The 27,993-nt window shown below is 40.4% G+C and overlaps 1 protein-coding gene across 2 annotated transcripts; it reads right to left on the bottom strand.

Annotated features, from left to right (window-relative positions):
• Positions 1 to 751: 751 nt before the first annotated feature.
• On the bottom strand, positions 752 to 27,985 carry YWHAZ (tyrosine 3-monooxygenase/tryptophan 5-monooxygenase activation protein zeta). 2 transcript variants are annotated; one of them, XM_027656977.1, is made up of 6 exons: positions 27,873 to 27,985; positions 25,368 to 25,671; positions 9,652 to 9,775; positions 5,970 to 6,133; positions 5,785 to 5,880; positions 752 to 1,808 (listed from the first exon to the last, which is right to left on the bottom strand). In XM_027656977.1, the coding sequence occupies exons 2-6, from the start codon at positions 25,659 to 25,661 to the stop codon at positions 1,749 to 1,751; spliced, it is 738 nt and encodes a 245-aa protein (XP_027512778.1). In that variant the 5' UTR covers positions 25,662 to 25,671; positions 27,873 to 27,985; the 3' UTR covers positions 752 to 1,748. The 2 variants fall into 2 exon arrangements, with proteins under 2 accessions (XP_027512778.1, XP_027512777.1); XM_027656976.1 differs by lacking the exon at positions 27,873 to 27,985 and adding an exon at positions 26,743 to 26,883.
• Between the last annotated feature and the right edge of the window lie 8 nt (positions 27,986 to 27,993).

The following is a 27,993-nucleotide window of genomic DNA, read 5'->3' on the forward strand; positions in this document are numbered from 1 at the left end:
CCCAAACAAACATTATCTAAACCTAGAAAATACTTACACTGTGCTTACAGGTGTAGCTCAATCAAGAAAAAGGCCACTCAACCTTCCCTCATGTTGACTACATAACATCAATATTTTAATATAGTTCAATTATTTTCTAAGATACTCACTACTTGACAGAGATGTGACATTGTTTGAAAATTAGTCTCAATTTCTCTGTAATTATTTCATTTTCAAACCAAGTATCTACAAATGCTGTAGTTATTCTGTGAATACCATCAGTGCAGACCTCCCTGGGGATGAGGAAAGGAAGAGCATCGTTATTTCAGTACTTTAGGGAGCCTTCCCACAAACTGTAATGTCTGAATCTTCTGGACAACAGAGAGGCTCCTGCTCAGTTCTCCTTTAAAGAGCCAACAGCAGCACAACATGGGTTTCCATATAAATAGACCTATTCCAAAACGTCAGCCCTCAAAGAACTTTGTGTGCCTTTTGCTGTAAGTCTGGGGACCTTTCATGTCTGTTAAGGGATCTCCAGAGTTTCAGCTGTTCAGTCAGAAGGTTGTAGGCATCTAAAAGTTGTAAACCGCTTAGAATAACCTTAAAGTCAGGTATGAAGCATTCAATCTCAACTTCCCTGAAATTAACTAAATGCCTAAATGTGTATTCAGATTTTCCATAGTAAAAATATTTCTGTATTGAATTTGTGTATAATATTGCCATTACTCTAAACGGTGTGGGAAGACAGATGACATGAAATCTACACCAAAGGTAGTTGAAAAGTCCATTCATAAAACTTTTATTCCACTTACATCAACTTAATACACATGTTCTGAACAGTTATGCTTGGATTGTTCATGAAAATTTTATAAGACATTAAACAAAGCTAGCCATCATCTCAAGTTATTTCCCTGTTAACTATTTTTACAGCACATGCATGTTAGGCAAGTATCAAAAAAAAAAAAATCACAAAAGCAAAAAACCTAAAAAAGTTAAATACATGGGTTTTTGTTTTACTGCTGTGCTCGATATACAGTGTCATTATGAATATCAAGCAATTCATTTTTACTGCATCTTTACTTGTACATTTGTTCTTAGGTTGCTTAAACCATTTAAATACAAATAAAATGTGTAGCAAAAATAATGAAAGCAACAGCAGGTAACTTTACAAATAATGGAATGTGAACCGTTTCTCTGTCCTTCTCTAGAGAAAGCTGACTGGGTTATCAAACTGTCTTAAGGAACACTTCAGCTGCAATCAAAGATGTACACTTGATTGGAATATTCCACAGATGTCACATGTTCACTTAACATGCAAGATCTATGGGACATCAGTTTATTCACAGCCATTGTGTGCTCCAGCTTGAATATTCATGCTAACTACACCTGTGGCTGTAACATTGATTATCCCTTTTTTCCATCATGACAGACCAATATGCAAGCAGTCATCTTTGCCTGACATAGAAAGCTGTTTTAACACTGGCCTTGTGGGAAGCCACAATGTACCAAAAGTACTATGCCAAACATGTAAAACTTGTATAAAAATTTCACAACCCTATATTGGCCACCTCAGATGAAAACATTCCCCAAATGTTAACTGGCTCTATTCCCCTAATATTAAACAAAACCACATGGGAAATATAGAAATCCAAATAGAAGTAACATAAACCTGTCAAATCGTAAACAAAAACTATTTGTGGGACAGCATGGATGACAAATGGTCTACTGTTTAAATTTCAGAATGAGGCAGACGGAAGTTGGAAGGCTGGTTAATTCTCCCCTCCTTCTCCTGCTTCGGCTTCATCTCCTTGGGTATCCGATGTCCACAACTGTTTGGGGAAAAAAAACAGAGTAAAGTAGGTAAGATATTAACACTTTTGACTAAAAATTAATAAGGAATTGTTAGAATGAAGGCCTACGTCTTAAGGAAGTTCTCAGAGGTCCTATTAAGCATTGCGGAAAAAGAAAAAGCACACACTAACATGAATGTGTTTCTTGGCTATTACAAAATGGAAATCCAATCCTAGGTGACACAACCCTATGCTGCACTCAATGAGCAAGTTCATGAACAGTCAAAATCAAAGTCTCACACCCACAAGGCTCACTAAAATACAACTACAAGCAGGCAAGAATCAGACCTACAGAACAGATAAATGCGAATCAGGAAATGATGTAACTGGTTTCCCCTCAAGCAAGTTTTACACATCTTTCTGAAGGAAGAGCTTCGGTAAAGGTGTCTTTCCACACTCAGTGCTACAGTGATTGTTACCTTTTCTTCAGAACAGGCATCTGAAGGTTTTTTCTGCTTTTTAAACAAAAACCACTTCACCAAAATCTCTATCCCTTGGCTCTGTTCAGTTAGTTGTGCTCCCCTTTAGTGACTTTCAGAACACTGAGCTTCCAAACTTGGTGGGCAGGGCGAGGAGGGAAAAAAAATAAAATCAGGCTAAGCATGCAGTATGCAAAAATGTTACTTTCAGCTCCATAAAATCACACTAAGGAGCCATATATCAAGATTAAGTACCAAGTAAGGAAACTAAGCATCAGTTCCAGAGCAACACCCAGGGCAAAGAAATTATTTTGTGAGGCAAGTATCTAGCCATGCTGGCTGCTTCCAAACTATTACCAGTCCAGTATGATTTGTAATCTCTCACTTTATGGAGTTATAGCATCATTAACTGAATCATTCATGCTCTACAGCATAAGGTGGTAAGACATAAAACCAACTAATTCTCTCTCCACCTACAGTGCTATACCACCTAAGGTCTCACAAGATGCTTTCTTTTAAAAAAATCCACCATCAGAAGCATTTTATCTTTTCCAAGAGTAGAATGCAATAGAGAAACCCGGACAAGATCAGTAGTCTTGTTCTTGCTCTGAACATGCACTCAATCTTCCTTGCTGAAGCCTTAAGCAACAAGTTCTTCTACTGGAGACAATAGCACACCAGTAAGTCTGGTTCTAGACCTGCACTACATCCTATACTACATTACTACATTAGTCCCAGTTTCAGTGCTATTCTTGTAAGGAACAGTTAGTAAGAACAGTTTAATCAGCATTTTATCGGAGGTTTCTATCCTAAATCCTCACCTCTAGAAAACAGAGTCACAGAGTCATTTAGGATGGAAAAGACCTCCAAGATCATTGAGTCCAACCATTAACACTGCTAAGTCCACCAATAAACCATGTCCCCAGCTGCCATATCTACATGACATTCAAATACCTCCAGGGATGGTAACTCCACCATGGCCCTGAGCAGCCTGTTCCAATGCCTGACAACCCTTTTGGTGAAGAAAATTTTCCTCATGTCCAATCTAAACATACACATGTGGCAGTAAATCTGCAGTATATGAGAAAACTGTGGTTTAAACATGTTTCAAAATGGCTTTTTGTAGTCTCTTTGCTAACTCATGCTTTCTTCTTCCTGACACCCCCTGTGAAGGACTATTGTCTCCCATGCAGGAATGTCCTGGGAAGATGTCCTAAGGTGTTCTCATTGGCCCTTTTAACCCCTTCCTATTGGTTGTTAACCCCTTCCTGCAACCTGTAATTGGTTACTCTGTGAATCCTCCTAAGCCTATAAATGTAACACCCCCAACAATAAACTCTCTCTTGCCTCCTCTCTGCGCCCTGTGTGCTGTCTCTGTGGCTGCCATGGGACCACGTGGGGAGAGGAGAGCACCTCTCCCCTCCAGGCTCAGGACCTGAAGAAACCCCTGGCGCTGGAGTCTCCTCCCCCCATCCACTCAAGCCGTCAGAAATGGTTCCTCAGATGGAAATGGAACTAGAACTGGGCCAGGCCCACACCATGGGGGGAAAGAGATCCAGATACACATACCTTTATTCATTAAAAAAAAGGGCCTGACTGCTATGAAAGAGGGTTTACCAATTTTACCCATTGAAAGGACAGTTTAACAAATCTGCTAGGAAAAAAAAAACACCACCTCTTCGGAGGAAGGGATGCCTTTTATTTAATTAAAAAAATGCCCCAAACAATTTTGTAGCAGAGCAAAGAAATTATCTAGCAATTCCAGTAAAACAGATTTTCACGTGATATGTTAAAGCAGCCCTTTGAACACTTCTCTGCCTTCAGTCCCCACTGAGAATGAACACAGACTCTTCTTCAGCCATACAAGACTCAAGGAAAAACAGAATCAACAACTGAAGAAAGCGCTCCTGCACTGAACTGATCAACATGCTGAATCACTGTCAAAAGCCCACCTACCTCACAGACTGCAAGACTTGTGTAACTACAAAACCAGACCTTTTTTACATTTATGAAATTCACTGCAATCTTTGTCAGTCACACACATAATCAAAAGTTATTTTCTACCTCAAAAGTTGTGGAAACACATGGAACCAGTACACTCATACAGATCATGCTAAGCATTTAAGGCAAGACACATAATTCATTCAAGAATACAGAATCTTGCATCTCTTTACAGCTTTCTCCCTTATAATGGAAAGCTCACATAAACTATCAGACCTACTACTGTAACTCACATGCTATGGGAGCTCAGTCCAACTTTTGCTCTTGTGTGAAACAATTTGCTTTCCAACTGCTACAACAAGCTTTACATTATTTTTACTGGGAAGCCAGCAATTAAAGTCAGCCTCTATTCTCTGTTTCAATACTACTCATTCAGAGGACAGCTCTTGAGCAATCCCACTCAAGGGGACAGTATACACAGACATTGAGAGTGATGCCAACCCTGTATCTGTCTCCAATACAGAGGTTGAGAAATCACTTCCATTTGTTTTGTAAGCAACAACTGGAATAATCACAAGTGGTTTTTGCAGCAGTGTTAGGTTGGCACTCCAGTGGAAAAGGATCCAAGAAACAGGGAAATTAAATGTTAGACACAAAAGCACAAAATATGGCAACTTCAATTTTAAGCAACAGTACAATTTCTAGTTATGGTAAAAGCAGTGTCACTATTTTATAAAGTTATCTCTGATGTAAAGATATCTCTGACATCAGCTGCACAGAGTGATAACAAGGGGCTGCATGTGGCCACAAGAGGTGCTTATTTTTTCAGTTCTTGCTTGCAGCTCTTCCCCCCACAGACTGTGGAGTGAACAATGCCAATAATTTCACGATTGCATGTTTGCTTACACTTAGTTTCATTTGCTTTAGATGTTTATCTTTGCCAGTCTTAAAGTTCAAAGTAGGTTAAAAAATCCTGCACACAGGATGAAGACTTTGATTACTCTGACAACTACAGACAGCTGTGAGTCCAAGGAGAAAAAAGGACTTAAGACAGTTGTTTTACAACTACCATGGAAAAAGCCTGCTAGCATCACTTTCCGTTTCATCTCTACCAAAATTAAGACCAAACAAAAAAGCTCAAACAACAGGTTCTTAAATGGACTTGTTAGCTTTGCTTGCAGTTTTCAGGTAGGATCTACTCCTTGCACATGAAAGGAATCACACAGAAAAAGCTGTATGACATCTGACGTAAGTTTTGAAGAGGCAAATGCAACTGCATTCTCAAATGCTGTTTAACATCAGTTAGTAGGTTTGCTAGTCACAGTCCAGATTGCATCACTTAAACATGCTAGATTCCTTGAATAAAATAACCTGAAAAATGTAGTCAATTTGCTATCTGTCAGAAAACCATTCTAGCAGGTAGACAAAAATCCCAAAAAACTAAGCAGGAGAGAGACTTAGCTCAGAATCATGATGTACTGTAAACTCATTTGTGAGTGATAAGACACAGCTCCAGAGCCGTGAACAAAAAGGACAACTCTGAGTGCCACTAAGACCAATCCCACCATCAATATGCAAACTTTGATGATACTCACTGTCAAGTTGTCTCTCAGTAACTGCATTATTAGCGTGCTGTCTTTGTATGACTCTTCACTTAATGTATCAAGTTCAGCAATTGCTTCATCAAAAGCCTAGTGTTATAAAAACAAACAACTCCATTAGCCATGCGACAAAAGGTTATGCAAATACTTTATATGGAATTTCCCCCTCTTAGACCTACCGTTTTTGCAAGGGAACAGGCTTTCTCCGGGGAATTGAGAATCTCATAATAAAACACGGAGAAGTTCAGAGCCAGACCTAATCTGATAGGATGTGTTGGTTGCATCTCCTTTTTACTGATTTCAAAAGCTTCTTGATATGCCTGTTGTGATTGCTCCACTATCCCTTTGGGGAAAAAACAAACACACACAAAAACCACAACAAGTAAGTAATTCTCATACTGTATCCAGACATACAATCAGGACTGTGTTCATGCTTGCATGAACAAAGTGTATTAAGACTGAACGCCTGTTAATGAGCACTTTACCTAACAAGTTGCTATTTTATGAAGATCCTACTAAATTACATTTTCAAATTAATAAAAAAAGGGAAGCTGTCACTGACCAATTCACAGGTTTGAGTCTTTCCCTGCCACCCTGGGACTACTTATATTTAGGAATGTTTGCAGCAGTTTTGTAGCCCTTAAGCAAGATAAAACCCACCACCTACATGAAAATGTACAAACCCAAAGTTTTAACTACACACAGGTTTGACACAGTACCACAATTTCAATGTGTTTAAACACTACCATGCATTAGATCCAAATTTTAGTCATGGGAAACATTGGTGACCTTTGCTTATCATGCTGAACTCTTTCAGTAAGCCATCTATGAGCTTCCATTCAAACTGTTTGGCAAAGACAGCGTGGCATACGTCAACCCAAATTAAATATATATTTTTAAAAGCTTCCAACACAGTTCTATTTCTGGTGCTGATACGGAGAGCATTTTCACCTCACTTAAAAGTTCTAGGACTTTGAAAGGAATAGAACTTTGAAGGGAGAAAAATTAACAATTTGTTTCCCTTTTTTTTAGAGATTAATCTTTTGTTACTCTTAATTGGTTCAGTTGTACAAGTTATAAACACTTGGCAAAAAACAGCAACTACAATGTGTACCCCAAGATTGAAGAATTTAACAGTTTCCATTCTCACTGAAGGCACATGAACTTAGGAGCAAGCTCTGCCTGCACAAGTCAGAGATCAGGGCCCAACACAGCCCACAAGCTGGACTGTGCCCTTGATAGCTGCAGGGGCAAGGGAAGGGCTGGATGCTGAGCACAAAGGGACAGTTGTTCCTGTTCGCTCACCATTGTTAACAGCATGTGAGAAAAAGGTGGGCAGGAAGTCATTCAATTCAGATGCAAAAGAACTCCAATCCTAACATTTCTGGATCAAACCAGCATCATCTCTGCAAGACTGCCAGTCACATGTATGCAAAAAAAAACTTTAGGCTAAGGACTCAAATATACATCAGTATTAAAGTCAGCAGTACTTGAACTCTGAGAACAACTGAATACCAATACTCAGGATGTCTATGCAATCTTTATTTGTTTGCCTTTACATATTCACAAAAATTACAGCATCATACTGTTCTCTTCCAAGAGTGAGGACATTCACTGGACAATTATTCAACACTTGTCCTCTCTACACTCATCACTAATAATGCAGCTCTGCAGACCAGCTGCTGTAGTACCTTGAAAGTGACCGGCAGTTAGTATGGTACAGCTGAGAACAAACAGGTCTACTGCAAGTTAAATTCATAAACAGTGAGAAATGTTTAACTCTTCTCATAAGGGTAAAGCCTTAGAAAATGGTGCTGTTTAAGAAAGGCAAACAAGGCAACATGAAAAACAAGTAACTTCATGGTATGAAGTCGAGTTTTATTTTTCAGTAATTTTTGGCATATCTTCAAAACAAAAAGTGCATTTTTTTCTCCTTATTTGAGAAAATAGCTACCTTTTGAGCAATGATTCGGGTAACTTAGTGCAAATTTTATTGTATTCTGTTCATTTTTAAATCAGTCACATAGTATAAAGAAGTTTTTAACCTTGAACTCTTTAGGAAGTGCAGCTCCAAAGTTCAAGGCTAAACCAGGATGAGGTACCTGCTTGACATCCCCCGTCTGATAGACTGCCAGAAGAAAACCCCAGTAGATAAAATAAATGATGTGGCTTATGAGGATAAAATTCCAACTCCTAGAGTTGGGGGCTTTATATTGCTGCTGTATTTACTGCAAAAGCTGAAAGAATACTGTTCAATTCAACAGCCACTATTTCATAAACAATACTTATCAACTGCTCTTCTTCAAGGTCACAGACAGCACACAGGAAAAGCCTGTAAGATGGAACATTGAGGCTGAAAGGGATAAATAAAAAAATGGAAACCCACTAAAAAGTGCTCGGCCAGGAGATTAGGTTAAATAAAAACAAAGTTCAAAACCACTTTAAACAAGGATTTTCACAGTCTAATTTTAGAGCCTGTAACTTGATCCTCAACAGAAACAGAAACTTTGGGACTCTAAAGTAGTGGTAGCATGAAATTCTGTCGTCACCAGGACTGGGTCAGTCTGCACACAGTAGCACAAGAAGTCAAATTGAGCCCTATATACTACGTATCAGTATCTTTATGCAACACTATTATTCAGCATTCTGGGGAAACTGGGCTTCACCATGGGGTGCGGATATAACTCCTGCCACTAAAGCACACACATCTATCCCCTTGAAATTATTCCACATCTGTTTCCCCTCCACGCCCAGCTCAATCTAGTCTCTGACGTTGTGCAGACATCTTTCTGTGTCATACTGGGAGAGTTTATGAGCTTAGGAGCAGTGTAAGGCCACAGGGGCACCACATGTCCAACAGTTCCACGAGGAGCTGAGCAGATTGGGCACATGGGCAGAACGGAACAGCAACAGCTGCACAGCTCGATGGGCTCTCCAAAAACCCTGAGGGTCCCAAGTCTGCAAATTCAGACTGTCCACACTCTCCCAAGCATCCTGGATTTCTGCAGATTGAGGGCAGACCCAACAGAGTCTGTGAGACATCAGGTTGGGCTCTGTGCTGGAGTGTGCTGCTCTTCAGGGCACACTGCCACCAATCTCAAACTGGCTCCAGGAAACAGCCTGGCACTGTTGGCAGCAGGCTGTATCTATGTATTGTTCTGAACTGAAGGTAACTCTGCATGGAGTCAGCATGCTGTTAGGGCATCTCCAACTACAGCAGTTAAGCCCCTCAAAATATTAAGTGCCTTATATTAACTTCTCTAACTAAACTTAGGTGAAGGCAACTTACCTGCCATTATGGTACGCTGCTTACATGAAAATACAAGAAACTTGAGGAAATGGCAGATATCAAACTACCATGGTTACAGAAGAAATTTTCCTAATAGTAAGATTAGTTTTATTAACAATTTTCTCCTACAGGTTGTTTCTAGTCTCTTTGATCACTGAACCTATGCAGACTTTTTTAATTCTGTAGAAATGCCGGAGAAATGGCACAAATAAGTCTTCAAAAACCTACAAGATTACAAAGAGGTAAAAAACCCCCAATACTCAGCCAGAGAGAAGCAGTATAAACCTGTACTTTAGTGACAAACTAGACGCCCACATGCGTTAAGTTGGAGTCAATACCAAGATTTTGTGACTAAACACCTGTTCCCTGCTTTGAACAGCAGGTAGATGAAAATCTTTTTAATCTTTCATTTGAAAGCTAGCAACTTATGATTTTTCTTCAGAAAACATGAAGCCTATTACTAAAGAGATTTACATCCAAATCAGAATTATTCTAATTTTAGAGATGTGTCACTGCCCTGCCATACGCAATCGAATTAAGACAATATTTATCCACAAGATGACATACAATACCTTTCTTGTCATCTCCAGCAGCAACCTCAGCCAAGTAACGGTAGTAGTCTCCTTTCATTTTCAAATAGAAAACTTTACTTTCTGCTTGCGAAGCATTAGGGATCAAGAACTTTTCCAACAGAGACTAAAAGAGAAACAAAGAACACAGTGTTTTGAACATACATACTTTTACAGCATGCTGAACAAACGATTCAATTATATTTCAGTCTATTTCAAAGTCAAGACAGCTTTACTTTTTGCTTATTTTCTTCACACCCTACATAACATTTATCTAGAGAATGTGTTCTGGATCCCAATTCTAGATATAAAAATGAATGCTGCAGGCTGTGACTCGATGGGGAGAAGGTGGCTGTGTCAATTTAGCAGAGGAGTCTTGTATGACCAAAGGAAGGGTTTTTATAAGCCATTATACAGAATCCTGACAAAAATAAGGTAGTCAAAAGACTCTGGGTAGAGACTGTACCATGGAAGAAAGTCTGCATCCACAAAAGACAATACAAGGATCTGAAGTATCAGCTGCCAAATCAGAGACCTAAGTATCTTACATACACAGGCAATAAATAAGCCTCCTCAGCCCAGTTCCCATTAACTGGAATGCTGTACTGGCATCACCAGCAAAAAAGGGCAAGGTGAACCCGTTAGTCTTGAATTTCCAGACAGCTGACAATCTGACATTCAGTTCTGCAGCACCTCTACTTGACTTTATGTGCTGTCCTAACAGGTATCTCCTCCATCTTCCAAAGCAAAGGTAGCTCTCTGGAGTCACTCCACCAAATCCTCCCTGTGGGATGACAGTTAAGACCAGGTTCTTCTAGACTATTCTAACTGCTTATTAACACAGCAAGTTCCTAGATGAGGCAGTCATGTAATTTCGCAGGAGTTCTATTATGATGAAAAGAAAAAAAAAGAGAGAATATCACTAACTCCAACACATTTAGTCAAATTAAGATTAGTCAGAATTAAATCAGAAGCTGTTACATTTACTTTGCTAAGGCTATGCAGAAAGTAATTTTTTCAAAGAGGTTTTAGTAGGACTTTTTGGGCATCTTCTTTTTTCTATAAATTAGATGACTGATGTTTCAGTTTTGCTTTACTTTTTTTAGCTCATATTTCCAGTGATGCCACAGAAAGGGACAAACTTATTCAGTTTCAACTGGAGTGATGGCTGCTTTACAGTACTTTCCTCTCAATAGCACCCAGCAAGTTAAATGAACATCTTAGAAGACATACTCCTGGGATAGGCACATGTGGTACCTGCTCTGCTTAACAGGCCAATTATTAAGCTACAGAAAGCTACAGAAAACTGTAACTCACAGAAAGAGCAAGAAGATTAAGTTTGGTCTTTGTTTTTGTTGCTTTTTTCCCCCCTCGATAAAAGCACTAATTTCTTATATAAATAATGCTACAATAAAATAAAAACCTATAAGTCTACGTTCTTTATTGCTTCAGCATAGTGGATTTATTCAATCATCTTTAATATTAGACATTTGCAGTACTGTGGGTGTTGGTATATAACTTCATTTTATAACCGGAGACACTGAAAAATACTGCATGTCCTTGCTTCTCACCCAAATGACAGCAGAGACAATTCTCTGGCAACAGAAGGAGCACAACACAAGCAAGTCATCAGAAGTATTTTTATGGAGCCACTCAAACGGGCTGCAGTGCTACCTCATGTCAAAGGCATCCTTCTGGAGGTTGTACCACTATGCCAGGAGACGGGTTCAGAGCCACCTCTGCCCCTGCGAGGCTGGGACACACAGCAGAAGGACAGAAGGAACATGGGTCACGCCTCAGCTCTCTGAAACTACTTACACACTCTGTCCTCACCATTAGAGAACTTCAAGGTTTGCAGCTATGATATTTTCATGAGTGTCAAGGAACTCCAACTTCAGTGACAACTGAAGGTTACCAGCTACTGAGAAGAAGGCTCCTTATTAGTTTTTCTCTATAAGACTGCAATTAAACCAGGTGTGTCAGTCTGCACCTATACTGGCACCACAGGGAGTTGCTCTCCTTTTGTACCCTCCATTAATTGGTCAGACCAAAATATTTTCAGTGATTCTAGAAACAGAAGTTAATCATCATCTTTATTGAAGGTCATTTGATTAAAAAGTACAGCTCTACTCGCTCCCACATCAGCAACCAAATTCCAGACTTAAATTTCACTTAGGTCACAAATGAGGTGAAGTTGCACCAGTAGACAGAGAAGAGGAAAGACCAAATTGTCTTCCTAATCAGACAGATACTAGCAGGGCAACGGCAGCTTGAACACTGTAAATCTTGTACTGAAAAAAGTCCTAAAGCCATGTTGAATTTCAAAGACTGATGAACTGAGAAAGTCCCTTTGAACAGCTATTCATCAAATATAACCAACTATTTGAGCTCCAACTCAAACTGTGCTGGTAGCTTGCTCATATCTGGATGAAAGAGTCTGTTCTATACAAGCAATACGTAGGACTGGTAGGCCACATATCTTTGGAAGAATTTTATTTATGCCAAATACTTAATAAACAGCAACAATAAAACCTGAAAGCAGATGAACATTTAAAAGCTAGCACATGAAGTTACTGAAATGAGAGCTCTACCAATCATTTATCTAGTATTATATATTCAGTTTCTCCTATTTGAATTAGTCCATTTATTTCAGGATATATTTTCTTTTACTGGTATAAGTAAACACAGACGACTTGTTTAAAGTTAACCCGAAGATTCAGGGTACAGTGATTTATCCTAGAGAGTGGCTGTGAAAGTGCAACCTGCATGGAGGTGGTGTGACTACAGAAAACCAGATAGATAAGACCAATGAAACTACTAACCTTTTAGAGTTCAATTACAGAAAATAGCATAATCAAAGGCATAACCAATCTAACACTTTTTTATCTGGGAACACATCAGGTTATGGGCAGTACTGTTTATCATGTGGGTTTTTTAATAGCTTTAACTGCAAAGCTTCTCTGGAGGATACAATTGTTTTCACAAGGAGGAATATCTTGGTATTTAAACTCTATTGATAGGCTGTTTGTCCAAACCTTCCTTCTCCCTCCTTGACCAGTTGATACGATAGTGTTTAGCAGTATAGGGTGATCACCCCACAGGACACTGAAGTGCTCACATCTACTCCAAGACCTGACCAGTAAGTGATCTGTAATTACTAAGGTGATCTCCAGCACTGCAATGCATGCAACACCCTAACAACTGTGGTCCATACAGTACATGTATATTATAGCTACATGGTATGTAGTTAAGCCCTAATACTCGTTCATGACATTCCTACTATCATGCAAAATTCCCATCCAATTTTTATATATACTAATATGCACTAAGTACAACTCTGCAGGCAGTTAATTATAGCGCCTTGATCAGCATCTGGCAGAAACGGTTTTTTTAAACAAAACTAAACCATCACTCCCAGCCCCTGAGCCCCAAAGCTACACAAAAGCAGTTGTCAGAGCTTTTAATTTGACAGCAAGAATCTAACTGCTGTGAAACAAACCATACTATTGTAGTCAACTCGGCAGATACAGCAGCATCTTAGTGCATTTTTCAGCCAAAATCTGTAACAGCTTGTACAAGTGCTTCTAGCACCTCTTGTAAGTCTTTTCAGAAAGACTTACGGGAAAATTATTACTCTGTTTAAAAAAAAAAAAAAGGATGTAATAAACCTGAATATCAACCCTTACAAATATTCTAGCTGTTCAAAGATCAGGCTTCAACACTTCACATCTGCAACTGTGGTCAGGACTAATTTAACAACTTTCTGGTACTCTGAACTGGCAAACAAACACATCTGAAGTCAGGAGATGTCGGCTACGCACACACATACCATTGACAAGAAATCTCACCCATGTGGTATGTTCCCTCACCACCGGCAAGTATGTACTAGATAGAAGTCTGTCTCCAAAGGCACAACAGAAGCTGCCTGCACACAACTTCTATTATTCTACCGGAGAACTTCAATCCTGGCTATTTTAAACACTGAAGTGGAGATTCACTTTCTTCATTCTTACACACATTCTACTGACAGAACAGGACACAGTCAACGTGTCTCAAAACAACACGTTTTGAGCCTGTTTTGATGAAAGTCTCTATGTACTTGTACCTGTGGTTTTGCAAGATAAAGTCTGAAAGGTAAGAGTTATCACACTTAGTGAGGAGTGTGAAGGAGGCCTATCAAGTAGTAACAGAAAAACCCAACACCCAACACTCTCCTAGAAGTCTGTCTGCTTCCCACTGCAAGTGGACATGCTTCAGCTTGTCAAATTTTGGTGAGGACTTCAGCTGAAGACAGAAAGCCAATGCAAAGACTTGAACAGTTCTTTCCTGACACCTGAAGCCTAAACTACCCTCTTTCAAAAGCATTCGCATGTTTGGCAAATGAGTTGTGTGGGGCAGAAATCTACTCCAAAATTCATCATAAGACCATTAAAATAAGTGCCTCAGTTTTGCCTTATTGCTTCTAGTTCTGTGTTTATTTCCCTTTATTAAAGGCTTTGTTTCAGTACATGTTACTGCCTAGAAACTTTAGTTAATTACTAATGCACTTGAGGATTGCATCAACAGCTCAAGTTTCTATATTTCCCTCCTGACAAACACGAGCAAAAGAATAGTCACCAGACTCTAGGAAAATTAGCATTAAATGAGCAGGTAATACACAATTAAAGTACTGAGAACAAGAAACTTTGTTTTTAAATACAAAAAAAATAATTATTAAGATACCTAATTGAGTAAAAACTCTTGAACTATCGGAGAAACAAAAAGATATTGCTCTTGCTCTAAAGAGCCAAGCTTCAGAATAGCAAAAATCCAAAAGAATACACTGATAAGCATTAGGTAATTTAAACAGTATGAGTTTCTCAGAGACGACAAGGCAGGCCCTTTGTTTTCATGCAGTATCGAAAGACACCTGACATAGTAATGACATTATTTCTAGTTTTGAGAATAAATTACACATGAGTATTAGCTGCACTTCAACTTACTTGTCATCCATCCATGGTATACAACATAGGGATGAAAATGACATGGAAGAACTCTTGGTTTTTAAATTCATGAAAGACATCAAAGAAACAGTGTATCTTTTTTTAAAGCTCACTCTGAAATCAATTTCACACTTAATGAAAACAGCCTAATATTTTCATGATGGGAACAGGATGCCACTGTCTTTCTCCAAAATATTTTAAAAACACAAGAAGAACCATACTGGCTGAGAGGATTCTTCTGTCTGCTAACATACCTGCAACATGTCCAAAAGAGGATGCCACTACAAAAATACATTAACAAAGCAAGAAAGTATCATGCTTCCCTTAGCCTCAATTAATGCCCAGGACTTCCTGAGCCAGATGTGATTTCTCTGAATGTAGTAACCTTTAACAGCCTTCTTGTCCACATTCCACACATTGTTCAACCTCCCATTACATCAACATAACCTTAATGCCCATAATACACCGGAGAAGAAGCTGCAGGTACCTGACTAACTGCCACATGAGACTCTTTCTTTTGCCTTAAATCTACTTCTCAGTTTCATTAAAAAAAAAAAGTTTAGCTAATAAAAGCACTGGTACTCAAGTCTGCATTTCTTTTAGAAGACTATCAGATAACTTCACATTATTTGAAGACTTTCAGTACCATTTCCAAACAGGAATCAAAAGCCTCTGTTTCACTTCCACAGTATCCAGGTAGCTATTCACCTTGTTCTCTACAACGGAAGAAGGTGAGCAGGGGATTAGGAAAAGAAAAATAAGTAATATGTGATGGACACGAAGAAAAGGGACATTGAGCTGAAGAACTGTGTTAGGACAAGCAATAAAATTACATTCTATTGAATCTTAAGATTCAGCTTTCCAGATGCATAAAGATACACTTACCATCTGCAACCCAGAGTACCCACCTCCTCTTGTGTGCAAGGGCAACAACCCTTCCTTTGTGAGATGAAACACAAAACTACCAGACTACCATTACAAAGTTGACTTGCTGTTTTATGACTACCTGTGAAGCTGTGCACGTGTATTTGAAAGAATTACAGGTATAAAGCATCAGGTGTACTGCGGTAGACATTCAAATTACTGACTTGGATCAGTGTTTTCAGGTACATACTTTGTGGGAAGAGCTACATGTACCTGGTTACAGTGGAACCCACTCACCAACCGGCACAGTAACTGCAGCATGCTTCATTAAGCTACACTTTTACAGACTTCTGTTTTGATGACAAAGTTATTCAGGCAGGCCATCTGTGTCAGACAAATTCAAGACACCTATTATTCCCATAAAAAGCTAGTGATTTTCCATGCATGTGCCAAGGCAGAAAGCACAACAGTTAGGAAAGTTACTCAGGCTATAAAACACATGCAATTAGCTGCACTGCACAGAGTGGCACACTCACTACTAAGGGTTTAACCAAACCATTTGTGGCCAGTAATTTTATTTACACACTCTATCTGAATTGTTAGAGAGAAGTGACAAAAATTTGTATTTTTAAGAGGAATATTTTTAGACAATCCTTTCCCAAACCCTGTTTTGAAACAAGCTTACTATGCTGCTCCTGATTATAGTTCCACCCAGAGCTTGGGATGAGGGCTCTGCAACTGCTACCTTGTGGGTGACCTCCAACTCCCTTGGGGGAAAACCAAAAGGACTGTTGTCAGCCTTCTACTCCAGCCAAATGCAAAGCCTCCTGTTAGAAGTTAGCTACAGAAGTCTCTCTACTCATTTGCTTACTAGAACAGGAATACAAGAAAATCTGTCAATATTAGCAGCTGCTGAGGCAGTGGAGATCTCATTGGTAAAACATCTGCTGAAGAAGGAAACAAGGCTGCTGCCTGTTTTCAGCACCAGTTCATTCTTCCAAACGAATTAGCTGCCCACAGAAACAGCAGCAGAAGTTTGAGAAAGGTGACAAGGCTGGTTGGAAGAAATGAGGCAAGAAGGATGAGCCTCAGCAGGGGAGGCATTCACAATTTGGGACAAAGAACCTTCAGGGGGCAGGGAGGAATTTGACTGTGGCATTTTTGCAACAGTGGGAGATGTGACATCCATGGGGACATGGGATTGGTAAGAGCAGAAAAGAGATACACTTGATTAGCAGTTTTTCTGTAGTCAATCTGGTGAAGATCTAGAAAGGAAAAAAATAGAGGAAATTTCCTCTAATAAGAGGAAAACTGAAAAAAGGACTAAAAGGACTAATGGACAAAAGGGAAACCTGCATAACAGAAAGAATGCCAAGAAATTTTAGCTTATATATAAAAATACCACTAAAACAATGTAAATGTGCTTCTTTAGAAAAGAGAACAAAAGCAGTGTCACATATGGGCAGGCGGAGGAACACATGGAAGTAGGACACACTGAAAAATCATCTTCATGCTGACACATATGCTGGGGGATAGATACAAGTCAGTAAGAAGTTGGTGTATGCACAAAAATGCCTATAGGGCAGATGGAGGGAAGATATGGCACGGACACACCACTGGTGCGCTAAAAAAGAAGAGGACAGCAATTGAGGCAATGAGGAGCAGTATCTCCGTTCACACTTTTACAGCCATACATATAGCACTCCTTGCAGATCTGCCTTCCCCAGCCACCATGTCCTTTATGAGCTTGTTCCTTCTACCACTTTGCTTTCCAACTGGTATTTATGGCAAGGGAGGCAAATGTGCTTAATATCAGGATATACTCTTTGAGATTATTCAAAAGACTTTTCAAGTGTTTCATATCAATCTTTACAGGTTTTTACCGAAGTATGCTTAACAAACATGACAGTGAAGGAACCAAATTCTGAAGCACAGGCAAAAATACCTCTCCAGTTTAGTAATCAGCTCTGAGGAATCTCATACAAAAGGCAGCAGCCAATAGGACACTCAATAGAAAAATATTAGGATTAAAGTCTTTAATTTGTTGAGGCATTGCCATAAACAATGTCTGCTGAGGATCCAAGTCAATATGCAATTTTTATCTGTGCCTTTTTTCTTTCATTTAACTGTTTCTTGAATATTGTGGACTTACAACAAAATAGAATGGTGCCAGATTGCATTGATCGTTATTCTTTTCAGAACATCCTCCGAGAAACTTGAGATAATACAAAATGGAAACCAACTGAGTTAGATGAGAATTTCTGCTTGGGAGGTAGGTCTAAGCAACAGCTACTGTGGCTGTACTCCGAACCAGAACACATTCTAGCTGTCTGAAGACTCTACAGTTTCGGTCTCTGAAGAAATACTAATAAAACTACCCATAAATACGGTGTAACGCTTTTATTTCTGCTAAAAAATAGAAGCGGGAACCATTTATCTTTAGCACCTTGCACTATGAGCAGATTTGAAACCTCCTGAAGCTAAACATGTATCTGTTAGGGATTCACTATAGCACACAATGTTAATAAACGCATTTTATTAGGAAAAATGCCATTTTAGCAATGTAAACCTATTCTGCACTAGGAGAAACCAATCAGTTAAGAGATCAGATTACTTTTGTTAAAATCTTTTGTAACCTGAATAATCACAAAGGGTAATATGCAGGAAAAAACCCAACCACAACAAAAAGCAACCCACAACTGTTCTCCGCCTCATGAGCTGCATTACAGAATCACAGAATCAATGAGATTGGAAAAGACCTCTGAGATCATTGAGTCCAACCTACAAACCATAGAGTCCAACCCGTTATATCTGACAAAAAAATTTAAGAATTTACTGTTCATCTCAGTAACAACATTACTTCTCATTTGAAGAGGCATTGCCAATCTTCTGTCAGATTTCAAGAAAAATTAGTAAGTACATAAAAACTGACATTCATTATAAAAAAACCCTCCAAATTTAAGACATAATCACAATCTTAATTATCTTCAATCAATTTTAATAGCACGAGCTTTCTCAAACTGTTTCAAAATGGCAGTCAACTACTGCCTGAATGGACAACCAGCTTCAGAGCTGAGAGCAGCTGTCTCTGCTCCCAGGAAAGAACAAGTTAAGTGTTTGAGAACCTGTTTCAGAAACATGAACTTCTGTCATGTGCTCGGTAACGAGATAGAAGTTTCCAGATAAAACCAGAGATAGTGCGGCACACCGTACATGTTTGTGCAGATGTACAGAGATAATGCACTAACTCTGCTCATATCCTAAATTTTATATTTCTACCACTCGTGGCTTCCATAGGCACCAGCAGAAACTGATATCTTAACAATGCAGTGTTTCTGCTCTTAACCGTCTAGTAACCAACCAGTGAAACAAATACACTTATCAGTTCACAAAATTACAATGACGTTCTTCCTTCAACAGTACAGAAGGAGAATAGTATCTGTCATCGGTGACTAAACTGATCAACTGATGTTATTTTGCTGTTTAGAAGTGCCTATCAGCAGTAGGTACATAAAGCACTTGAACAATGAAGGCTGCTGTCAAATAAAGCAAGTTGTCACTTCAGTCCTTTTGAACAGTATAAGCACTATGTATTTTTTTATTGTAAATCAAAACCAATTATTAAACATTAATGCCAAATAAAATTAATACAGTAGGTTATTGGTTATAAAAGATTTTTTTCTATTTCCAGTAAATGTAAGAGGATGTAGATATATGTATATATGCGTATACACATGTGTGAGCCCAGCTCGTGTACATATCAGAGGTAGCTGTATTTATGCAGAGCACCTCAGCTGGTTTTATGATAAACAGGCTCAGTAAACACAGGTAGCAACACTATGGATGACCTTCTTGCTAAGATTAGAATAAATAAAAAACAATACAAGTCATCTCATATTTCAACTGATCATGAAGGATATTTTAATTACCAAAGATTCAACGTTTTTTCAACAGTCTAACTGCCTAAAAAACATAAAGGAAATTGCTCTAGCTTAGGCAGTGCTTTCACTGCAGGAAAGAAAAAAACCCAAAACCAACAACCCAAACCAAACTAAAAACCCAACAGTCAAAAAAACCCCCTGAAGGGTGTAGCTACAACTAGGGAAATGATTAAAGGATTAACAAAGTGAAATCATGAGGTTGATGCAAATTGCCTCAGCCTCCTACCTTCAATATATATGAGCAATTATACCAACCAAACCCTAACTGAAAAAGCCAGACTTGGGAGAGTTAATCAAAAGCTTAAATTATAACCACCCTTGGAAGTTACCAAACCCACCCTTGGAAGTTACCAAACCCTGGCTACGTTTTGCTCTGTAGTATACAGAAGTTCGTTCAGAGAAACATTTGTGAACCAGAGGTACACACATATTTTCACATGTGCCACTAATACATTACCAATTACCAACTTTTAATGCAAATTTTACCAACTTGAGAGACATCTTGAGTTCTATGTCCAGGTTTGAGATCCACAGCACAAGAAAGACACGGATATACTGAAGTGAGTCCAGTAGAGGCCACCAGCATGATTATGGGGCTGGAGCACACGATGTACAAGGCAATGCTGAGAGAGAGAGGGGTTTCTTCAGCCCGGAGAAGACCCGTAGATCTTACTGCCGTGTACAGCTGCCTAGAGAAGATGGAGCCAGACTCTCATCTTGAGTTCTACAGTGGAATGATGAGAGGCAGCAGACAAACTGGAACATAAGAAGTTCTGATTCACATGCAAGGATTAATTTTTTTCTTTTAACAATAAATATGACCGAATATTACGACAGGCTGCCCAGAGAGGCTGCGGAATATCTATACTTGAAAGTACTAAAAATTTGACTGACAAGACCTTGAGCAAAGTGATCAAACTGGAGCTGTTCTGAGCAGAGTCAAACTTAATGAGCTCCCTTTCAACCTAAATTATTCTGGGCACCTAACTCTTAGATTTCAACAAAATAACCACCCTCCTTCTGTGACTGACATTTTGCGAATAGAAATTTATACAAATGCCTCCTCTTCTTTTCTGAAAAAAGGACACAGATCTCAAAGAGAGAAACAAAGTGCAGTCAAAAATAAAAAATTAAGCAAGCCTGAAAGAGTCACAGAACTGAAGGTAGCAATTTTCAGTAAGAACACTGAATTTTCTGTTAGCATCAGATACTGTCATAGCAGGAAGGTTGTATGGTATGGTCAGTCACTCAAGCTCATAAACGAGCTATTCACCTGCCCATTAGCACCATTCTACAGGTCAGCTCTTTAACCATGAGGAGGGCACAATGAACATACAATGGTAGAATCTTAAGAAAACAATTCACACATGTGCATGTCAAAATGCTTATGACTTCTTATAGGAGAAAACTAGATTTTCTAACCCTGCCATTAAGAATTATTAGACAGGTTTTATAGATGTTAACATAGTAACCTATTAAGTGCTTGCAGCAACTTGAAAGTAGTCCCACAGTAATTCGAGAATGATGGCAATAGGCATTAATTCTGTGGTATGTTCTTTAAAAAGCCATTTAGATGCATTCTGAATGGAACTACACTCCCTTCCCCCAGTGAATTGCAGCCCCATGGCAGGTTACTAAACCTTCTCTTACTCCCCCTCTCAACAACAGGCATAAGAAAGAAATGCAAGCCTCAAATCACTAATCTGAGATATAACTGCAACTTCTCACAATTACCACTTCTAACAAGTGAAGCATCCATAACAAGCACAAAGAAATCTCAAGAGTATCAGCACACAAGGAATACCATTTTATGCTTCTGAGCATGAAATTCAGAAGAAATAATACAGTGAAGAAAGTAATAATTTCATCTTACTGGAGGGTCCTGAACAACACCATTAACCTGCAGCTTTTCTGGCAGGGAGGGAGTGGGGAAGAGGTGCTGAGTAGCACCTACATGCAACAGTAACTCCATAACTGAAGGGCAGCCAAGGTTTCAGGAACCTAAATAACTAAAAAGGTAAAGAAACAGCGCAAGAGAGTGCTTGGGCACTGCTGGTGAAGAAATTTACTCAGAGTATGACTGTGGTGGAACCTAGGGGAGAAAGTGACCTCACCCAAAGACTGGGTGTGGGGTAAGAACACGGGAACTGCCACATACCGTGCACTTGGACATGCAGGGACTGCTGAGGTATGTGCCAGCCTAGGGAAGAGAGTGCAACTGTCCAGAATTACATTCCTACTGAAGTGAAGATAGCCAGTCATGTTTTCCATTATTAGTTTACGTTTAACTCATGTCAGAGACTACCTGAAAGCTACTAGACCTCCTGAGAACTTCTAACATGCAAGCAATATCGGGTGTTAGCTATTCAAAGACCTTTCCATACATTCTTCTCTGTATTTCAGAACCCTCATTAGCTGAAAAATTCATCTTACTACAGATTTAATTTGAATCACTTCAGTTCCAGGTCAGTTTTCTACTAACAGCAAAAAGCATTTTGAAGAAAATCCACACCTGTTATACTAATGATGATTTTTATTATGGAAATGACAAATAAAATATGATTATAGATCATTATATTGGTACTTTAGACAGACCCTCCCTTCTAATACAGAAACTGAAACAGGATGTAAAGCACACACTTAGCTAACATGAGAAAAAGTACTTAATTAAAGGTTTATTCCCTCTATCAATTCGAAACTTCTGAAGCTGGAAAATTTTTATAATACTCAAGCACTTTTAAGATGCTCTAGTATGGCAATGTGTTTCCTTACACACACTATTCTTGAAGAATTTGAAGATTCAGTCTTTATTGCTACAGTGCGAGGACCTTGTACTATGTACAACGTCGCAATTATTTGCAGTTTGGCAGCACCACCAGACCAACTCCAGACTAGAGCTGTTATATTATATCTTAATATGCTTCTACATGTATCTGACAGAATTGGTACTGCAACACGAGATTTTAGGTGTCTCTTCTATGTACAGCAGCACTCTGAGGCTGCAGCAAACAAGAGGACAAGTGCACACTTTGTAGAGCTGTAGAGGTGTTCCACAGCAGGTTCAAGAGATGGAAGATTTAGGAAGTGGCAAGGATGCAGATACTGGTTTTTCCTGTTGCAAAGTCAGTGTAAAGGAGAAAAATAAATGGTCAGGCCTGAGCCACATAATCACTAAAACTTTTATCACTGGGCCCAATAGTGATGAAGCAAGAACAGTTAAGTCCATCATTAACTGCTCTTATTCACTCTGGAAATTAGTAGAAGAGCTGGAAACAGAACCTAGGCAGAGCTGAGTATACTCAGCATCTATGGGATTAGAGGAGTTATTTCTTCCAATACACTAGTGATTTGATTCCAACAAATCACAAAGGGAAAAGAATGAGAAGCTGCAGAGGAGCCAGCTTCGGCCACACTTCTAGTCACAAACACATTCTCTTAATTGGTTTCCTCCCTTCAACACTGAAGTTAGAACTCCAGTCACACTCAGCTATGAGGTAACATCCCAGAGCGTTAAATATTACTTAAGAGCCTAGCAGACAACTGAAGACACAACAACAGCTCCAACAGATTCACAGCCTCAATAAAAGATACAAAAGTTGACAAGATGCTTTTGTGCTCTAATTGATAAGGCTAAAAGTTCTGAAAGTTTAACACTTCAGGTCTTATTAATTAATGGCATACTTCACACCAATCAAGATTTGGTAAGCCTTGTTTTTCACTTCTGTAAACAGTTATAGACTAGATCACCCTGCACAAGACTTACAGAAATCTTCTAAAACAAATTAAAATCCCAAACCAAACCCTAGTTCAACATTTGCATGTAGCATTGTGTTCATAATAAACGACAAAATGTTACCAGAGTTCTTTTTTCTCTGTTAAAGCAAAGTGGATGTTAATTAAAGCAATATGGTCAGTCATGTTTCTAGGTGAGTAAGAATGTATGTAAACAAGATATTAAAAGAAAGAAAATGAGAACATGTTTTTAAATATAAATCTGATTTTTCAATGTAGTTGGCAACATCACAAGTAGCACATGCTATTTGAAAGCATTTTTAAATCCTCTCCTTTGAATACAAAAGTTTTAATCGTTTTCTTTTTAAAGTTAAGTCTAAAAAGGTAGTTTTATTACTGCTAATCACTGCCTAAGACATTGTTTCTTCTGGACAGTAATTTTTCCTTAACCTATTAAAAAAATTGGACTGGCAACATTAAAGATCAGTCAGTCATTACCTTCCTAAAAATAGTAACATGTCCAAGAACAACAACGTCTTTGAATAATGAATTTCTCTTTATGTTATTGAGAGACACATACAAGTCCATTTTGAGATTCAGAAGATTTAACAAGATTCCCCACCCATATGCCTTCTCTCCCAGACACTCTAGTTGCTGTGACAAACTCAAAAGTTGGGTTTTTGGCTTAGTTTTTGAATTAAGTAAGCACAACAAAGTTAGTTTCACCTCAATCTGGTTTCCATTATCAGATGGAGTTAATTGTAAACAATAAGTTCTTAAACAATTTTTCAAGACCACAGACTTAATTAAAATGATTTCTCAAACCCAAACGTAGCTTACAAAAGAACTTCAGGTAACTCTGAACTGAAAGCATCCACCCCCCAGGACTTTCCCATTAATAATTAAAGAAATAACAAACAATTAGAATGCCAGATTTGGATCCTTATTTCCTTGCCTTGAATAGATGAGCCACCACTTTAAACACAAGAACCACTAAATCAGTTCTTTCCCATGAGTAAGTTTGGTATTTCTATCTTCATAGTGGAACTTTAAGAATTATCCTTAGACAAAATAACAAAACATACAAAATCCGGTGTGTTACAATAACCATAGCAACCAGCCTAAAGTGGAAGCCAAGACTCAGTTATCCATGCTGATTCTTCCACATCCTGGGAGAACCAATGTCCTAGAAACTATCAATGTCCATTTCATTTAGTTATCTCACACACCAAGCAAAATTTATGCTACTCATTGATCTTAATTTTCATTTGACATCAGATCTTCAAGCACACTACTTGGCTATTTAACACTTCCCTCGTATCACATGTCATTCTGTCACCTCCGGGTACATGATCCCTTGTCACATATGGGGTGACACACCAGCAGGGTCCACAGTCCAGTGGACAACTCTATTGCTGACAGTAACCTCTACCTCATGAGTGGTCGCAGGACTGAACATCTGCTCACTGAGTGCTCACTGAAGCATCACAGGCACATGCAGTTAGAAACACCCGACAATCTGGAATAAGCATTTGGAAGAGGTTTGGATTTCATAAACCAGTCTCCCAACGAAAATACAGGGTTGCTTTCTAGGTACATGTACATTTTAACGTAACTACAAGCCACAGAAAATGTCTAACTTGAACACCCTTTTAGTTTGCTACTAAAAATTAAGTTTAAGAGGGTATCACAGCATTTCTACTGCCTCTTCCTGCAGACAATTTTCTGCATGGCTGAGTCATAACTAACATTACATCATCTTACCCAGGGAGGGGCACAATTTCCGTAGAGTAAAAACTACCTCTTACAACTAGAGCAGCATATTAAAGTAGCAGAAATAAAAGTGATCTAGGACACAAATACTGCATTGAGGGGGAAGGGTGGAGGAGAAAACCCCAAAAAAACCCCATATCCAGTTCAATCTCAGAGAAATATGTTGACTTTTCATAACTATTACTTTCCATACAATAATGTTTCAACATGTCTCCAAATTCATTAGCATTCATAACTATAATTTGCATATAAATAATCAGTACATTTAGAAGGAAAGACAAGTCTGACTTTTTTTAAACCCTGTCCTTCAGAAATAGCATAGGAGACCACAGCTTTACTGACAGAACAGAAATAGTCCCAGAGGGCCCAGCACCATGTACTCTGTAACTGTAAGTAAAAATGGATCAACAGTTTCATTATTTCTCACCAGCACATCATTGCAGATGTCTCTTAGCTCAGTCTCAATTTTCTCTCTGTATTCTCGAGCCATCTGCTGTTTTTTCTCAGCGCCTTCCGTCTTTTGTTCAATACTTGAGACGACTCTCCAAGATGACCTACGGGCTCCTACAACATTTTTATAGGCAACAGAGAGAAGATTCCTCTCTTCGTTGGACAACTCAGCTCCTTGCTCAGTCACAGACTTCATGCAACTTGCCATGTCATCATATCTTTCAGCCTGCTCAGCCAGTTTGGCTTTCTGCACCAGCTCATTTTTATCCATGGTGATATTTCTGAAGAGCAAAAATAGTGAGGCATTATTCAGACATTGATCAAGCCCAAAGGTATTTTAACTTCATATGCAGAGTAGTTCGGAACTGTAAGAGGTACAACTGAAATCCAGAACACAAGGCATACAAGCAGCACTCAATGCTCAAACACGTGGATATATGGATTGAAGAGTTAAATGTCACTGCTTTGTCCTGAAAAACCATCAACTTCTAAAAGTATGTTATTTTAATAAACATAAGCAAAAACATCCAAAGGTGATCTGAAAACAAATCATTCCTATCTTATGCACACAAAATAATCCCAATTATTTGCTAATCCTAATTATATCACTCTCTCATAAGACTACATTCCAGCTGCAGTATCGACTGCTTTAAATTATCAATAAAACAAAGTTGACACAGAAAATATCCAACAGTAAGTTTTTCACAGGAGAACACTAAATAAAGGCTGGACAGCCTTAAGAGATTCATACAGTTACAGGCAGAAAGATGTGGTACAGAGATCTGCAAACCAAATCCCATACTGGATGTCCAAAAGTCAGAATGCACCAATTATCTAAATTTCAAGGTGTACACCCTTCCATGATGTTAACTCCCTTTCCCAAAATGGGAATCCCCATTATGGGATGTTCTGTGCCAGGTGCTGCTGCTCTGTTTGAGAGACTGTGCTTTTAGAGACAAAAAATAACTTTACTACTTAAAAATATTACTTCAACATTAGTATTTCAGATAGCACGATGTGGCTGAGATGCTTCATAACCTGCATCTTACCACCACTTAAAAAACCAAAAATCAAACTCTGTTGAACAGAGGTATCGGGAAATTTCTCTTGGTACAGCAGGAAAAATATACTCCTCTCTCACCCCCCATCCTTCTGTGTATCCTGACTTAAATCATTTTGAGGAACTAGCAATATGCTTTAGGATACACCATCCTTTAAAGTTTGACATGATTATTAAAACATGAACCAATTCCGGTCATGAATGCGTAACTTATTTCTATATGTTCCACAACCCCCAACCCTGCACCTTCATCTTTAACCATTAACATTTTTGTCATTTCACGTGACGTTACCAGAAACAATAGCAAGTCTATTCCGTCTTTGGAAATAAATGAAGCACAATTTAGCATTCCAGGTGACTTCAAGTTTTAGTAGATCCTGCTCCCGACATGGGGGCACAAACCCGGGATTCGATTGCAAGCGCGCGTCGAGAACTTGCTGGCACCGCGCACGGCGGGGTTAAGGAGCCATTTTAAAGCAGGGTTTTGGCGATAGTTATTTATCACTCGGCGTGACCGGGGCGAGCGCGGTCAGAACGCCGGTCCCGCTATCAGCCCCCGGGGCACCGCGGGCTGCCAGGCAGCATCCCCGGGCGGCCGCGTCCGGGGCCGCCCCCACGGGCTGGGCGCTGCCGCGGCCCCGGCACAGCGAGCGCAGTGACAGCAGAAAATGGAGCGGCCCGGGGGCGGGCGGAGCGGAGGGCGGGGCAGGCGGGCGGGCGGCCCTGGGGCGCTGCGGCCGCCCCTCCCTCCCTCCCTCCCCGCACCGCGCCCGCCGCCTTTGTCACGGCGGGTGGGCGCCGGAGCCCGGCCCGCCCCAATCCCGCTCCCCTCCGCCCCGCGCCCCCGGGGGGAGGATGCCGCGTCCCCGCCCCGGGCGAGGGGAAGCCCACAGGTCTAGCCCCGGGGGACTCGGGAAGGGGTGGGGGAGGAGGAGCCCCCTCCAGTCCCAAGGGAGCCGCCGCTCCCGCCCGGACCCCTCGGCCGGGGTGGGGGAAGATGGGCGGGGGCGGGGGGGGCTGGGCGGAGGCAGGGAAGCGAACGCTGCCGGGGGGCGGCCGCGGTTCTTCCGCGCCCGGGCAGCGCTCCCGGCGGGAGACCACACCCGGCAGCGTCCGCCGCCCGCACCGGCCCCCGCCCGGCGGGGGCGGCGCTCCCTTGCCCTCCCCCCGGGGCCACCACGAGCGGGGACCTCACCTGCCGCCCCCTCCGCCCTTTCTTCCTCCCTCTTCCTCCCCCTCCATCCCCGGTGCGGACAGGCCCCGCGCAGCGGCCCCCACGCCCCGCTCCCTCCCCGCGAAGCCGCCCCGGGGGGAAGGGGGGGGGTAGCAGGGCGGGCTGGGCGCTGCCCGCCGGCCGCCCCGCTCGGTGTCCCCGTCCCGCCGTGTGCGGGAGGGGCCGTTCCCGGGCAGCGGCCCCGTTACCTGTGCACGGCGGGCGGGCGGGCGGGAGCGCGGCGGGCGCGGGTGCGTCGGAGCGGGCGGGCGGCCGGCGCGGACTGTGCGGCTCTGGCGCTCGCGGCGCTGCAGCCTCGCTCCCTCCCTC

Source organism: Corapipo altera, unplaced genomic scaffold, assembly GCF_003945725.1.
Source record: "Corapipo altera isolate COAL_440 unplaced genomic scaffold, ASM394572v1 52b, whole genome shotgun sequence".
NCBI classification, from domain to species: Eukaryota; Metazoa; Chordata; class Aves; order Passeriformes; family Pipridae; genus Corapipo; species Corapipo altera.